Genomic DNA, 15,870 nt, shown 5'->3' on the forward strand with positions numbered 1-15,870 from the left:
TCTATTCAGAGTGTTTCGCTTTCCCTAGTGAACTTCCTCTCCGACCTAGACATGATTTCAAAGCAGATGTTTAATTTTTGAGCATCTGAAGGGTTTTCTTCCTTTCTGTTGTTGTTTCTAATTTAGTCTTCATGCAGTCCAAGAACATGCTTTAATTATGTGTGATTTTAATCCACTTGTTAATATACATATCAATTGAATTCAGAACTACAGGTGGGTTTTTCTTTTATTTCTTTTTTTGGGGGGAGGGCACACCCGGTGACACTCAGGAGTTACTCCTGGGTCTGTGCTCAGAAATTGCTTCTGGCTTGGGGGACCATATGGGATTTCGGGGATCTAACAAAAGTTCATCCTGGGTCAGCCACATGCAAGGCAAACGTCCTACTGCTGTGCTATCTCTCTGGCCCTTAGAGGGTTTTTTTTTTTTTAATTTTTATTGGTTTGGGGAACCAAACCAATATGGTTACCCCATAAAAACTGTTTACTTCTGGCTCTGCACTCAGGGATCACTCCAGGTGGTGCTTGGGGACCATATGGGACACCGGGGATCAAACCTGGGTCAGCTACTTGCAGGCAGGTGCCCTACCCACTGTACTCTTGCTCTAGCCCCAGAATTAGATATTTTGGGTCTGTGTTTTATAGCTTAGAATCGTGTGTCTGGGTGCAGAATGTTCCATTATGCACTTGGGGAAAAACAAACACCAATACAACTGTGCCCTTGACTGTACTTGGGTAGAATGTTCTGGTAGTGTGGCGTAGGTCACCTTGACAAGTGCCGTTTCCTGAGTCTCCTGAACTGTAATGACAGGTCCTGGACAAAGGTGATACGGGAACTTAGTCCCTCATGTTCTCTTCTCAGCCCAGCTGCCAGAGCAGTCCTTTGAGAACTTGTCCTCGTGCCAGACGTGGTGGCTCTTGGTGGAAACATTGAGGTGTCCTTAGGGTGGTCTCTTCGTGGGCTGCCCGCCACCCCAAGGCACTGTCATCTCTCCTCTCTGCCTTGACTTGTAGGGGGCATTTGTACCCTGGGGATCCTATTCCTGCATTGACATGACCCTGTTTCAATGGCTGCTCTTAGCGTCACCTCTACTAGGGGCTGTACTTCTCTCCTGCCTCACGTCCAGATCGATGCCTCCCCACTTCCCCAAGGCCCAGCACAGGTCCGGGGTACAGTGCCCTCCTTCTGACCTGGAAGGATCCTGGGAATTCCATGGTGGATGAACCACAGCCCCCCTAAACCCCACTCCAGCGTGGGTCCATGCCGAGTAACCCTAGAGGATCCGGTCTGCCCTGCCTCTCCTGCCCAGCCTTAGGTCACACACATTTTGACAGGTGCTAGTGAGGATAGGGGGACCCATGCCCCCCAGGTGACCGTACCAGGAAGCAGGAGGATGTGTGAGCCCTTTGTTTGGGGGAGATGGGGCCAAGGGTGTGAGCACACAAGTCACCAGCACTTTTAGGGGTTGGGGGGGAAGGAGGCAACTCCTCTACTGAGTGAGGACATGGGGGAAGAGGGAACCCCTTAAGCACGAACCACCTCACGCCTGCCCGGTCCCCATCTGTAGCCAGGGATGCCCCCTCTTCTGAGTAGCCATTATATTGCGAGCTCTGGTTTTGTTTTTCATCTTCTGACACTGGGTTCATGGGGGGTGGGGTTTCTCTTATGCTTCTCATACACGTGAGGGAAACTGAGACTGAGCTGCTTCAAACAGCTTGGGCCAGTCCCGCTGACAGCCTGAGTACTCGGTCCCAGGTTATGGGGTGCCCCGGATTTGGGGGAACCTCATATGTGTTCCTGGGATGAGGAGCATCCCGAGCACTTGTTTTACTAACAGCTCCAGGGGTGGTGTGATAGCATGTGGCCTGGATTCTATCTCCAGCATCCTGTAGCCCCGACAGGCATGATCCCTGAACACAGAGCCAAGTGTAAACCCTGAGCATCACTGGATGGCCTTCCAACTTTCTCCACCCACCCACCCTAAAATGGGTTATATGCCAGGGATGGAGAGATAATACAGTGGCTGAACACAGGCTTTGCATATAGGAGACCTTGGTTGGATACCCTGGACCACCAAATCCCCCTGAGCACTGAGCGAGGAGTAGCTCTTGAGCACCTGTGAGTGTAGCTCTCCCTTAGAAACTTAAGTGGGGACCAGAGCAATAGTACAACAGATAGGGTACTTGCCTTGCATGTGGTCATCCCAAGTTTGATCCTTGTCATTACATATGCTCCCCTGAGCCAGCCAGAAGTGATTCCAGGGTGCAGAGCGAGGAGGAAAGCATGAGCCCTACTGGATGTGGCACACACACACACACACACACACACACACACACACACACACACACACACAAATCCGGGGGCCAGAGCCCCTGTGCTAGGGGCGTTTACTTTGCATGCATCTGACTTGGGACCAACCCATATTCGATCCCCGGCTTCCCAGATGGTCCCCTGAGCCTGTCAAGAGCAATTTCTGAGCGCAGGGTTAGGAATAACCCCTGAGCACCTCAGGGTATATGGCCCCTAAACAAAAATAAAAAAAAAAATAAAAAAAAAAGAGGAAAAAGTGGGGTCAGAGCAATAGCAAAGTGGTTAGGGTGTTTGCCTTGCATGTGGCCAACCTGGGTTTAATTCTCAGCATCCCAAAAGTTCCCCTGAGCCTGCCAGGAATAATTTCTGAGCGGAGAGCCAGGAATATCCCCTGAGCGTGGCCGGGTGTGGCCCAAAACTTTCACCCCAAGAAAAGCAAAAACAAAAAAATCCAGTTTGGGAGCTGAGTTTGGGGTTGGGGGAGCCACTCCTGGCAGTACTCAGAAATCATTCCAGGCAGGCTCGCAGATCATATAGGATGCTGGGGATTGAACCTGGCTCTGCCATGTGCAATGCAAGCGACCTCCCCACTGTGCTCTCTCTTTAGCCCCTGTGAACTGAGTCTTGATTCTGATTCCAAAAAGAGCGAATCTCTTCTGTGGAGTGGTCTGTGTTTGTTTTGCTTGTTTATTTGTTTAGCACACGCAGCAACGCTCAGGGCTTACTCCAGGCTCTGTGCTCAGGCATTGCTCCTGGCTGGGCTCAGGGGACCACGCAGGGTGCTGGGGTGGAGCACCTCTCCATGGTGCTCTCTTGGTGGTCCCTTATGCGGGGTTGAGTGCGGGATCCACCTTCTGAAGCAGCGTCTCTCCCTCCAGACAAGGCCCCGCTGTCCAAGAGCCTCCTGTTGGTACCCAGCGCTCTGTCCCTGCTGCTGGCCATCCTCGTGCCTCACTGCCAGAGGTTCTTTGTGTACGACCTCCAGGCCGTCAAAGATGACCTCCAGGTAAGGAAGGCACCGTCCTGGCTGCTTCTGGGAGCCCTCTGGCCTGATCAGCCCCCAGAGGTCCCCAGAGCACTGGTCACAAGTGCCCATGAGCGTTCGGATGTTCTGCTTGTGTTCACTGGTGTTTCTTGCGAAGCAGCTTCCATGAATTTTGGTACTGCTTCCTGGGATGGTAATGCCCCGGGATAGCTTGTCACAAAGACCAGAGAGTGCAGTGAGGGCAGAGCAGGGGCCACTAGGACAGTGAGAGTTGGGAACGATCCCTCTGGACAAGAACTGGGTGCTGAAAGGAGGGGAAGGGATAGGGCATGGTACCCCCTTCAGTAACAATATTGCAAACCACAGTGTCTAAAAGGGAAACAAAGGAGGGGGAAATAGGGACAGACAGACAGACAGAGACAGACAGGCAGGCAGGTAGGAAGAAAAGTTTCTGCCACAGAAGCAGACGGGAAGGGCGGGAGGGAAACTGGGGACATTGGTGGTGGGAAATGTGCCCTGGTGAAGGATGTATGACATTGTAGACTGAAACTTAAACAGGAACAACTTTGTAGCTTGGTAAATCATTTCATGGTGATTCAATGATAAAATTTATTTAAAAAAAAAAAAAAAAGAGTTACAGAGACAGATTTTCTCTTAGGTGTGCTTCACTGCAATCCAATAGTATTTCTCCCCCCACCCCCTCATGAAGCCATCAGGATGTGCGGCAGAAGTCACTGTGCTTGTCTTTAGGCCCCTCAGCTCTGACAGGGGTCAAGACACTTCATTTGGCCTCATTTGCTCTCCAGTACCCCAGGTGCAATTCCTGAGCATAGAGCTGAGAGAGATCTTTGAGCACCAACTTTGTGTGGCCCAAAGTTTCCCTCCCCCAAGAAAAAAACGGAAACCCAATTCTGAAAAAGACTGAAGAGTCATTCTGAAGCTCCAAATGATACTTTCCTCCTATTAGATCCCCTTCCGGTTTTCACCCCATCAGAAGTTGATTTAAATAAACTAAAAGTTAAAATTCCCCTAAAATCTCAGTTCAGCAATAGTCGTCACACTCGGTCTGTATGTATCAGGGGTCTCAAACTTGCGGCAAACGGCCCTCCATATAACATTTTGTGGCTCTGCCCTAGAGGAATCTTTTTTTGTTTTGTTTTGTTTTAGTTGTTTGGGTCACACCCCCCAATGTTCAAGGCTTACTACTGACTTTGCACTCAAAGATCACCCCGACTTTGCCTCCTGCGGAGTGCAGGTAAATTGAGTTTGAGACCCCTGATGTAGATGCAGATACCTTCCTAGTACTCTTTTTTTTTTTTTTTTTTTTTTTTTTTTTTGGTTTTTGGGCCACACCCTGTGACGCTCAGGGGTTACTCCTGGCTATGAGCTCAGAAGTTGCTCCTGGCTTCTTGGGGGACCATATGGGACGCCGGGGGAGCCGGGGGATCGAACCGCGGTCCGTCCTAGGCTAGCGCAGGCAAGGCAGGCACCTTACCCCTAGTGCCACCGCCCGGCCCCTTTCCTAGTACTCTTAATACTTAAAATGTAGCTCAGAAATAGATATTTTTTGATTTATACCTAAATTGCTTTTGAAATTATGTATGTATTTTCAGTAGCATTAAAAAGAATATCTTTTAGCCTTCCTTTTTCTTATTTTCTTTTTTTGTTTGTTTGTTTTTGGGCCATACCTGGTGGCGTTCAGGAGTTACTCCTGGCAGGCTCAGGGAACCATATGGGATGCCGGAATCCAACTTGGTCCCTATCAGCTGTGTGCAAGGCAAATGCCCTACTGCTGTGCTATCACTCAAGCCCCCGCCTTCCTTTTTTGATCATATTAAAACTTTCAAATTTGAGGTTGAAGAGGTAGTATAAGTAGATAATGTGCTTGCCTTGCATGCAGCTTATCTAGTTTTGATTCTTGATACCCCATAAAATCCTCTTTCCTGATCACCCCAAGAGTGATTCCTGAGCACAGCCAGGAGTAGGTAAGTCTTGACCACTGCCTTTGGCCTCAAAACAATTTTTTTAACTGAGTGAGCACTCTCCTGAGTTATTTCACTGGTAAGTTTATTTTTAGTCCGCTTAAATGAAAAATATTACAAGCCATATTATAAAAGTAAGCAATAAGCTTATACAATAAGCAAAAAAAAAAAAAAAAAACCAAAAAACTTTTTGTGCCATTATATGGATGTGGTTTCTAATATGAGAGTTGAGCTCATTACTGAAGGAAAACAAGTAATCTATCTGTTTTGTACAAAATTATTTTAGTTAGCGTATAAAACATGGACAGTATAAACAAATTTGTTGAGACCTACATGGACCCTGCTCTCATTTCTGGTCCTATTTTAAATCCTCATTTAGATTTGGAGGTTGCTCTCTGGAAGAATAATTTGTCTCGACTTAAAGGACACTTTCTGCAGCAGCCTCCTGATTTATAATTTTAGGATATTTGAAAGAAGATACGGGAGCAGAAAATTTGCGGTAAGTCTTTATGGATTTTTCCCTTGGCTACTTAGGACACAGAAAAAAATATTTTTCTTATTTTGTAGGGTTTGGGAAGAACAAATTCTTACTTTCTTATTTTCTGAGACATTAAAAAAATGATGAGCAGTTTTCTCTTGGGCAATCCTATATCTGATTGAAGAATGGACATTAGACAAAGAAAAAAGTTAAAGCCACTAGCATAGTAAAATAATGAGGTTGATAATATAATTATTTATATTTTATATCCTTTATTTATAAGGATTTATATCCTTATGGCTTATTAAAAATTTCTTTTTTTTTTTTTTTTGGCTTTTGGGCCACACCCAGCGGTGCTCAGGGTTACTCCTGGCTGTCTGCTCAGAAATAGCTCCTGGCAGGCACAGGGGACCATATGGGACACCGGGATTCGAACCAACCACCTTAGGTCCTGGATCGGCTGCTTGCAAGGCAAACATCGCTGTGCCATCTCTCCAGGCCCATTATTAAAAAATTCTTGATTAGGGTTTGGGCTTTTGTAAAATTCTGTTTTTGTTTTGCTTTTTGTTTTTGGCCACACTCAGTGACGCTCTGGGGTTACTCCTGGTTATGCGCTCAGAAATCATTCCTGGCGTGGAGGACCATATGGATGCTGGAGGATCCCAGGAGATCGAACCCTGGTAGTCCATCCTAGGCTAGCACAAGTAAGGCAGACGCCTTATGCCCTGTGCCACCGCTCCGACCCTGTAAAATTTTGTTTACTTCTTTTTTTTTTTTTTTTTTTTTTTTTTTTGGTTTTTGGGTCACACCCGGCAGTGCTCAGGGGTTACTACTGGCTCTATGCTCAGAAATCACTCCTGGCAGGCTCAGGGGACCATATGAGATGTCAGGATTCGAACCATAGACCTTCTGCATGCAAGGCAAATGTCTTATCTCCATGCTATCTCTCCAGCCCTTACTTTCTTTCTTCTTTTTTATTTTTTTTGCTTACGGGTCACACCTGGCAAGCGCTCAGGGGTTACTCCAGGCTCTACGCTCAGAAATTGCTCCTGACAGGCTCAGGGGACCATTTGGGATGCCGGGACTTGATCCACTGTCCTTCTGCATGCAAGACAAGTGCTTTACCTCCATGCTATCTTTCCAAATCCCTTGTTTACTTCTTTCACCTTGGTGTTTTTGTATTGGTTAAAAATACATCATTGGGCCCGGAGAGATAGCACAGCGGCGTTTGCCTTGCAAGCAGCCAATCCAGGACCAAAGGTGGTTGGTTCAAATCCTGGTGTCCCATATGGTGTCGTTCCCCCCCCCCCCCCCCCCCCCCGTGCCTACAAGGAGCTATTTCTTTTTTTTTTTTTTTTTTTGGTTTTTTTTTTTTTGGGCCACACCCTGTGACGCTCAGGGGTTACTCCTGGCTATGCGCTCAGAAGTTGCTCCTGGCAACATATGGGGACCATATGGGACGCCGGGGGATCGAACCGCGGTCCGTCCTAGGCTAGCGCAGGCAAGGCAGGCACCTTACCTCCAGCGCCACCGCCCGGCCCCAACAAGGAGCTATTTCTGAGCAGACAGCCAGGAGTCACCCCTGAGCACCACCAGGTGTGGCCCAAAAACAAAAAAACAAACAAACAAAATACATCATCATAAAAATGTTATTTTTTTAGCAATATTACAAATTATGGGGGCCAGAGTGATAGCACAGTGATAGGGCATTTGCCTTGCACTTGGCTGACCCCGGGCAGACCTGGGTTGGATCCCCAGTGTCCCATCTGGTCCCCTGAGCCAGAAGTAATTTCTGAGCACATAGCGAGGAGTAACCCTTGAGCATCACCAGGTGTGGCTCAAAAACAAAGAAAGAAACAAAAAACAAATTATGGAAGTTAAAGCTTTGGGATTTTGTTTGCTTTTAGGGGGGTAGCCAAATCAGGGCTTCCTCCTAGCTCTGCACTTAATAATCACTCCTGGCAGGCTCAGAGGCCCATATGAGATGCTAGGGATTATACCTGGGTCAGTTGTGTGCAAGGCAAACACCCTACCCCTTGTGCTATTTCCCTCGCCCCAAAGTTAATGCCTTTGAACAGTGTGGTTTTATGCCCTTATTTTGAAAAGTCTGTGTTGTCTTTTTTTTAATATATTTTTTAAACTTCTTTTGCAGTTGGGAAAATGAAATAGATTATGCAGAGAAATAATAAGTCCTGACCTATATAGTTATCACCTAGTAATATCAGACATTGTAAAGTATTCAATATGTGACTTTTACAAACTATATTATATTTTCACATATAAAATGAATGAAATAATAACAAAAAATTTATGCTTTTTTTTTTTTTTTTTTGGGTCACACCCGGCGGTGCTCAGGGGTTACTCCTTGCTGTCTGCTCAGAAATAGCTCCTGGCAGGCACGGGGGACCATATGGGACACCGGGATTCGAACCAACCACCTTAGGTCCTGGATCGGCTGCTTGCAAGGCAAACACCGCTGTGCTATCTCTCCGGGCCCAATTTATGCTTTTTTTTTAAAGCATTTTAATAAGAACCAAAAATTTTAGGAAGTTTCAAGTTTGCAGAGTCCTGAGCTAGTCCGATCTGTGGATGTGCTGGATTTCAGAGACAGCTGCCGAGGTCATTTTTTCTGGCTGTTTTCTTTTCAGTCCTTCCTGCTTGGCTCCTGGGTTCTGTCTGCCGCTGTGGACTTCCTGCTCGTGGAAGCTGTGAGTTACGCTTTTGGGATCACCGCAGCCAGGCACCTGCCTTCTGGATTGTGAGTAACCCTCCACAGTGAGCTTGATGTGGATCGAAGGATTTCTGTATGTGTGAGTTTGCAGTAAAAGATTGATTTTACACCTCCTTTAGATAATGACATGGTAGAGGCTCAACAAAATTTATGCATATTCGCCGTGCTTGAAAAGAATTTTGTGTACCTGACTTTTTTTATGATGTTCTCAGAACACTCTTATTCTGCCTTTTTTTTGTTTTGTTGGCCCAGAAATTCCAAGTTTTAGAAAATTTTTCCTGAGTTTCATGTTCTGTTTCTGAAGATTGAATCGATTTGTGTTTTGCAGCAGTGATGTCTTTATAATTTGGTGAATTATATTTATAACTTTGTGATTTGCACAAAGTGCAAAATAGACTCAGGTAGGAGACAATGAATTTGATGTTTCGCTTTTGCTTTTATTTCCTTTTTTTGGTATTGGTTTGGTTTCGAGTCCACACCTGACAGAGCTCAGGGACTACTCTCAGTCCAGTGCTCAGTGTCACTTCTGGTGGTGGTGGTGGTGTTCAGGCACCATATAATTGAGGGGATTGAACTCAGAACTCCCTTTACCCCCATCTCTTCAGCCCTCAAATTAAGGTTTTAAAGAATGTTCCCCCCACCCCCTTTTCTTTGGTGTGCTGGAGATTGAACACAGGACCTCACACATATGAATCATGTACTGTGCCTCTGAGCTACATCCCCAATTAGAAGGATATTTATAAAATCGAATATTATTTATATCCTTGTGGTAGAGATAAAATAAGTCAAGGGTATAACGTCACAGCTTTGCAGCCACCTTCAGCCGTCTGGTCCTGATGTTGATTGTTCAATTTTCACAAAAACTTGCTGCCCAGGGCCATTCCTATCGTCCTGTCTGTCTCACTGGAACTTTCTCAAGCCTGTTCAGGTGCTTGCCCTGGACTGCCTCTGGTACTCTAGCCATTTAGACAAGTGATGTCTGTTCTCTGCTAGCTCCAGCTCCAGACCACATCACCTGTCTTATCTTCTCTAACAAGGCTTCTTGAACTTTTTGCATTTATAACACTTAAAAAGCCTGAGATATTAAAAAATATTTTTGTTTTGTTTTGTTTGGGGCCACACCCAACAGTGCTCAGGAGTTACTCCTGGCTCTGCGCTCAGAAGTCGCTTCTGGCAGGCTCAAGGAACCATATGGGATGCCGGGATCGAACCCAGGTCCATCCTGGTTGGCCTTGTACAAGGTGAGAGCCCTACCACGGTACTATTTCTCCAGCCCCCCCCCCCCCCCATTTTTTGTTATAGTATCTTTACTTAACAAGTTGTCCACAGTACTGTTGTTTCAGTCATTCATTGTTCCGTCACCAATCCCACCACCAATGAGAACCTTCCCTTCATCAGTGTCCCCAATCTCCCACCACCATCCCGGCTTGCCCCCCTTAACAGGTACAAATCATATCATTCATTACAACACAAAGGCAAATGGAATGATCAAAACATCAATCAATAAATGTCAACTACTAATCATTTTCTATTGCACAATGGTGTTACTAAGGTCTTTGAGGATTTCCTGAGCTGGTTGGTGCGCATTGAACCTTCTGTGTTACTGTTTTTGCTCACTGAGCTTGGTAGTTTTCTATGCAACGTTCACATCAGATTTGCTGTGGGGCTGAAAGTTCAGTGAAATTTGGAGGAGTCATGGGATTGCAGAGGTGGTCATGTGATCTGGGAGCTCTGGAGCTGGAAGAGTTGGTGGTGTGGCTCTTGAGGAGGTTTGGTGGTGGAACTGGGCTGTTGCTATGTCCGAGAGTACCAGGTGTGTGCAGCTGTAGGGTGCTGTGTCTTGAGTCAGGAAGGGGAATCTGCCCGCCCCCCATTTCAAAAGGCCCCAGAGGCGTCAGCCTGGGCAGGTGGTCTGGTCTACCTGGGAAGAGTCAGTGGCTTCATGTTCTTTCCAAGATTAGTTGTATAGCTGGGCTATGTCTCTGTTGACTATGTCAGGATACAAAAATCAGTGTACACGTCACATTTTATTAACTGAGAATAATCAATTTTTAAACTTTATTGATTGATTGATTGATTGTTTCTGGACAACACCCAATGGTACTCAAAAAATACTCCTTGCTCTGCACTCAGAAATCACCACTGGCAGGCTGGGGGACTATATGGGGTGCCGGAAATTGAACCAGGTCCCTCCTGAATTGGCCACATGCAAGGCAAATGCCCTACCACTGTGCTGTCTCTCCAGCCCCAGTAATAATAATTTTTAAACAAACAGAAACATCAAGAATTACCCGATGGGGTTGCAACCCTTAGCTTCACCCAGGAGCCCAGTTCTAGATCAGTGCTTCTCAGCCTCTAAGACACCAAGAAAATTCAAGCCCAGAAATCTCAATCCCTTCTGCCTGTTTCTTCCTGCTCCCTCGTCTCTTATTTCTCTAGGTCAATCAGTCTGCTCTGGAAATCTTCCCCTTTTACCAAGGAGTCAGACCCCGAAATTCCTTCATTCAAGGTTGGATATAAATCATGTCTTTATCTCATCTTCTCTGCTCTTCTCTGTTGCCTGAACTTGGAAGCTGCCTACATTTTTTTTTTTTTTTTTTTTTTTTTTTTTTTTTTTTTTGGTTATTGGGTCACACCTGGCAGTGCTCAGGGGTTATTCCTGACTCTTTGCTCAGAAATCGCTCCTGGCAGCCTCGGGGGACCATATGGGATGCTGGGATTCAAACCACTGTCCTTCAGCGTCTAAGGCAAATGCTCTACCACTGCGCTATTACTCCGGCCCAATAGCTGCCTACATTTTTGCAGAGATTCTCCAGTGAGTTTCCTAGCAGGTTCAAGCCTTTCTGTCCCTAAAACACAAGTCTGACCGAGCCAGTCTTACTTTCCACAGCCTGTGGGTCCCACTCCCTTCCAGGTGACCCCAATTCCTTTCACACATGGTCCAGAACTTGGGAGCTTGCAGTGAGGGCCACTGGCACCCCCCACCCTAGAGAGTCTTGTTTAGCTTTGGGGCCACCCCCAGTGGTGCTCAGGGCTTACCTCCTGGCTCTGCACTCAGGGATCACTCGTGGCATGGCTTGGGGGCCCTTATAGAATGCCAGAGATCAAACCTGGGTCAGCCACGTGCAAGGCAAACTTCTTCCCCACTGTATTATGACTCCAGTTCCCCCCCCCACACACACACCCCAAAGTCTGTGCTGGTCTGGTGGCTTCTCCCCTGCACCTCCTGAACTCTGGGCTCGGTCACTCACTCGACTATGGAGGGTCCCTTGCTCTCCCCCTCCCTGGGCCGTAGCACTGACCTGGCAATAGCCCATCCTCATTCTCCCGATATACACATTCTCTTCTTTCCTGTGGAAGGTTCAGGAACCCCCCCCCCCCAAAAAAAAAAAACTCCTCTCATAGCCATTCACCTTCCTCCCACCCGTGGCTCCAGCCCTGATATTCACCTGCCTTGCTTCCTCTTCTTTTTGCTCTGCATCCATGTTGTCACAATTTACACGCAGGCTTCCCTACAGCCTTTTAGACTCACCATATCCAGAATAAGAGGAATTCTTTTCTTTCTTTTTATTTTGTTTTGTGGCCACACCTGTCAGTATTCAGGGGTTACTCCTGGCTCTGCACTCAGAAATTACTCCTGGCAGGTGTAGGGGATCATATGGAATGTCCAGATTAAACCAGGGTTAGTTGCATGCCAGGCAAACACCCTCCTTATTGTGCTATCACTCTGTCCCCTAAAAATGAGTTTTAAAAATAAATACCGTCGGGCCCGGAGAGATAGCTCAGTGGTGTTTGCCTTGCAAGCAGCCGATCCAGGACCTAAGGTGGTTGGTTCAAATCCCGGTGTCCCATATGGTCCCCCGTGCATGCCAGGAGCTATTTCTGAGCAGACAGCCAGGAGTAACCCCTGAGCACCGCCAGGTGTGGCCCAAAAACCAAAATAAATAAATAAATAAATAAATAAATACCGTGTTGGATGTTTTGATGAGGTATGACATATCTGATGAGCCATGACATATCTGTTTACTTGTTGACTTCTGATTTAAAATTTGGAATGCCTCAGGCCAGGAAAAGCAAGTGAACTTCATAAATTTCTTACCAACAGGTTGAGGGGAGGCCCTGACCATTTTTTTTTATTTTTTTTATTTTTTATTATGAGAACAAAGATGCAAAGAAAGAGGACAAGGTAAAGTTACAGTGGAAGGACAATCAGCCATAACATAATTCTCAGAAGAAGTCCCCTTGCTGATATCTTAATTTTGAACTTTCAGCCAAAGAACATTAATATAAATAAAACAGAATCTATGTACAATTACTTTGTCCCTCAAGTCCCCATATTGTAACACATTATACGATTTCTTTTTTTTTCTTTTTTTTAAATTATCTTTATTTAAACACCATGATTACAAACATAATTGTACTTGTATGATTACAGCCATGTAAAGAACACCCCCCTTCACCAGTGCAGGATTCCCACCACCAATTTCCCAGATCTACCTACTCCCCACCCCACCCACATTTGTACTCGAGACAGGCTTTCTTTTTCCCTCATTCATTCACATTGTTAGGATAGTTTTCAGTGTAGTTATTTCTCTAACTGCACTTATCATTCTATTTGGTGAGCTTCATGTCATGAGCTGCACCTACATGGGAGGATGGGGGGAAGTAAGGGTTGGGACTGAGGCAGTAAAATATTAGAAATGAGCTTTGTAGGGCAGACATTATACTGTTTCTTAACAGCACACAAGGCAATCTAAAGCCATAAAACTTACATAACTCCTTAAACATTAGAGGCATAGTATTTTTTACATTTCCATGTACATGCATATTAGCTTAAGTTAACCTCAAATTTTAAGTGGGTTTTTTTTTTTTTTTTAAGGATTAGAGTCAAAGGGGCACAGTAAAAACGGTGTTAGAATGGCAATTGTTAGGGGCCAGAGAGATAGCAAGGAGGTAAGGCGTTTGCCTTTCATGCAGAAGGTCATGGGTTCGAATCCCAGCATCCCATATGGTCCTCCGTGCCTGCCAGGAGCAAATTTCTGAGCATGAAGCCAGGAGTAACCCCTGAGCACTGCCGGGTGTGACCCAAAAAACACACACACACACAAAAAAAAAAAAAAAGAATAGCAATTGTTGTTTGCATAGGCCCACCAAAATATGAGAGGCATGGAAAGGAATAACCTTGGCCTAAATACAAAGAGACCCTACCCCTGAAGTTTCCTGGCATAAGACCGACTCTGGGCTCCAGGCAAGTTAGATCGTCCAATCCAAGACATTGTTCGTAGTGCCAACACACTTTTCACACAGTCTCTGTTGTTGGTGGCCCTGACCATTTTTAACCGTCAGCCAGACATCAGATACTGGGATTCTTTCTCTTCTTTTACATGCCATTATGCCTTTAAAGCTATTTCCTTAAGTGTCTTCCTCACTTTTCAAACTGAAAACTTCAAGAATTTTTTCTTGTTTAGAAATGACACTGTGGGACCGGCCTGATTCCTCTATCTGGGGTAGCTGTGAGGCTGTTTATGCAAAGTGGCTTTTTCTTATTGAAACTGCTGATTGACGTGAAAAGAGAAGCAAATTTGGGTTAAATCCTGGTTCTTGAGCAATATCAAGTCACATAGTCTCCTTGGATCTTCATTTCTTTACTTTTAAAGCCGGGGGGAATTAGACTGAATAGCTGCTTAAATATCATCTGGTATGTAAAGTGCTATTTTCTGATGAAGGTCCCTAGTGTTTATTTCTTTTTAAAGACTGAATTTGCCCCGGTGAAGTATTGAGCTTCTTTAATAACCAATGGCTTTATTTAATTCTAAGCCTCATTAGAAGATGCTCTTGTGGCTGGAGATATAGGATAGACAGAAAGGTGAGGCACTTGCCTTGCACATAGTTCAACCCCCCAGCATCTTACATGAGCCCTTGAGCCTGCCAGGAGGGATCCCTGAATGCAGAGCAGGAGTCACCCCTAAGAAGTACTGGGTTTGACCCTAAAACCGAAAAGCCAAGAGGAAGGAAAAGGAGAAGAAGAAGCTCATGTTAAGAGTAGTAAAGTGTGACTTAGCAGAGACAGGAAGCTCAGCTTGAAGCCTTCAGACACTTCCATTTAGAGTCACTTGGGGTTGATAGATTCGACTTCACTTCCTTTTCTGTGTGAATGGAGAAGTTGTTGGGTTTGTCACCGCACTATGGGGAAATGGAAAGGCAAGGCTAAAGGAAGATTCTGGCTAGTGCTAGGTCTGCTGTGACAGGTGACCCGGAAAAACAAGAAGCCAGTCTCTTTTGTAACAAGCTATAAGTGCAACAAATAATTGCAAAGATTTTTATTTTTTACCATTTTTAGACACCTCATCTCATAGTGCCACTGGATAGACACAGGATTTCAGGTTCTGTTTCTACTGCAGGGCTTATGCATTTGAATGCAGAGTGCTCAGCCAGTGGGTTGGGGGGGGGGGGGCGCTTTCCCAAAACAAGTGAATGGGCGACTGGGGGTGCTGAAGGCAAGGCCTCTGCCTGCCCCCTTGGGTGCTTGCTCCCACAATTTTGTTCTTCACCAAGGGACACTTGAAGAGTTCAACAAGGAGCTGAGTGAAAATCTTGGAATTTTAAGACCTTCAGACCATGAAATGATGGACTGAGACTTGCGATCCTGAGTGTAAATTTAACCAAAGGGAGTTAGTTGCCCCTTAGGTGAAAAGTGTTTCATGAACGTCTTTGGAACAAGAGCTGTATTGGGGGGTGTGGGGAGGGTGGGCCACACCCAGCAGTGCTCAGGGGTTTCTCCTGGCTCTGTGCTCAGAAATCACTCCTGGCAGGCTGGGGAACCGTATTAAATGCCAGGAATTGAACAACTGTTGGTCCCAGATCAGCTGTGTGCAAGGCAAACGCTCTACCGCTGTGCTCTCTCTCTGGCCTCGAGCTACATTTTTACGTTTCCCTCCAGACTGGACTGGCAGTAAAAACCAAGGGCACACAGAAATTGCTCCTGGGGTCAAGTTTGCTTTGTATTAATATAGCCAGAATATGAACAGTAATTGGGTTTTTTCTTTTTCTCTCGATAAATCGTGAAAATGTTTCCTACATGGGTTAAAAAATATATTTTTTTTATTAGAGGTCAGATTTATGGGTACAGCAGGTAGGGCATTTGTCTTGGACATGTCCCTCGCGGGTTTGATCCCTGACATCCCATATGGTCCCGAGTACCTGGTCAGTACTAGATGCAGATCCAGGAATAAACCCTGAACACTGCTGAGTGTGACCCCCAAAACCTATGTAGCCTAGCAAATGTCCCAGCATCCCTCTTGTGTACATACACACACACACACACACACACACACACACACACACACACACACCCCACATCCACTAGTGCTCAGGTCTCACTCCTGG

The 15,870-nt window shown here is 45.8% G+C and overlaps 1 protein-coding gene across 1 annotated transcript in view; it reads left to right on the forward strand.

The window, feature by feature from the left end:
• The window catches only part of UBAC2 (UBA domain containing 2), a 130,258-nt gene that overhangs the window by 13,573 nt on the left and 100,815 nt on the right, over window positions 1-15,870 (forward strand). The window contains exons 2-4 of the mRNA XM_049778523.1: window positions 3,187-3,314; window positions 5,655-5,774; window positions 8,402-8,511. Coding sequence (XP_049634480.1) covers window positions 3,187-3,314; window positions 5,655-5,774; window positions 8,402-8,511 — 358 coding nt within the window. The remainder of the gene's footprint in view (window positions 1-3,186; window positions 3,315-5,654; window positions 5,775-8,401; window positions 8,512-15,870) is intronic.

Source organism: Suncus etruscus, chromosome 8, assembly GCF_024139225.1.
Source record: "Suncus etruscus isolate mSunEtr1 chromosome 8, mSunEtr1.pri.cur, whole genome shotgun sequence".
Taxonomy (NCBI): Eukaryota; Metazoa; Chordata; class Mammalia; order Eulipotyphla; family Soricidae; genus Suncus; species Suncus etruscus.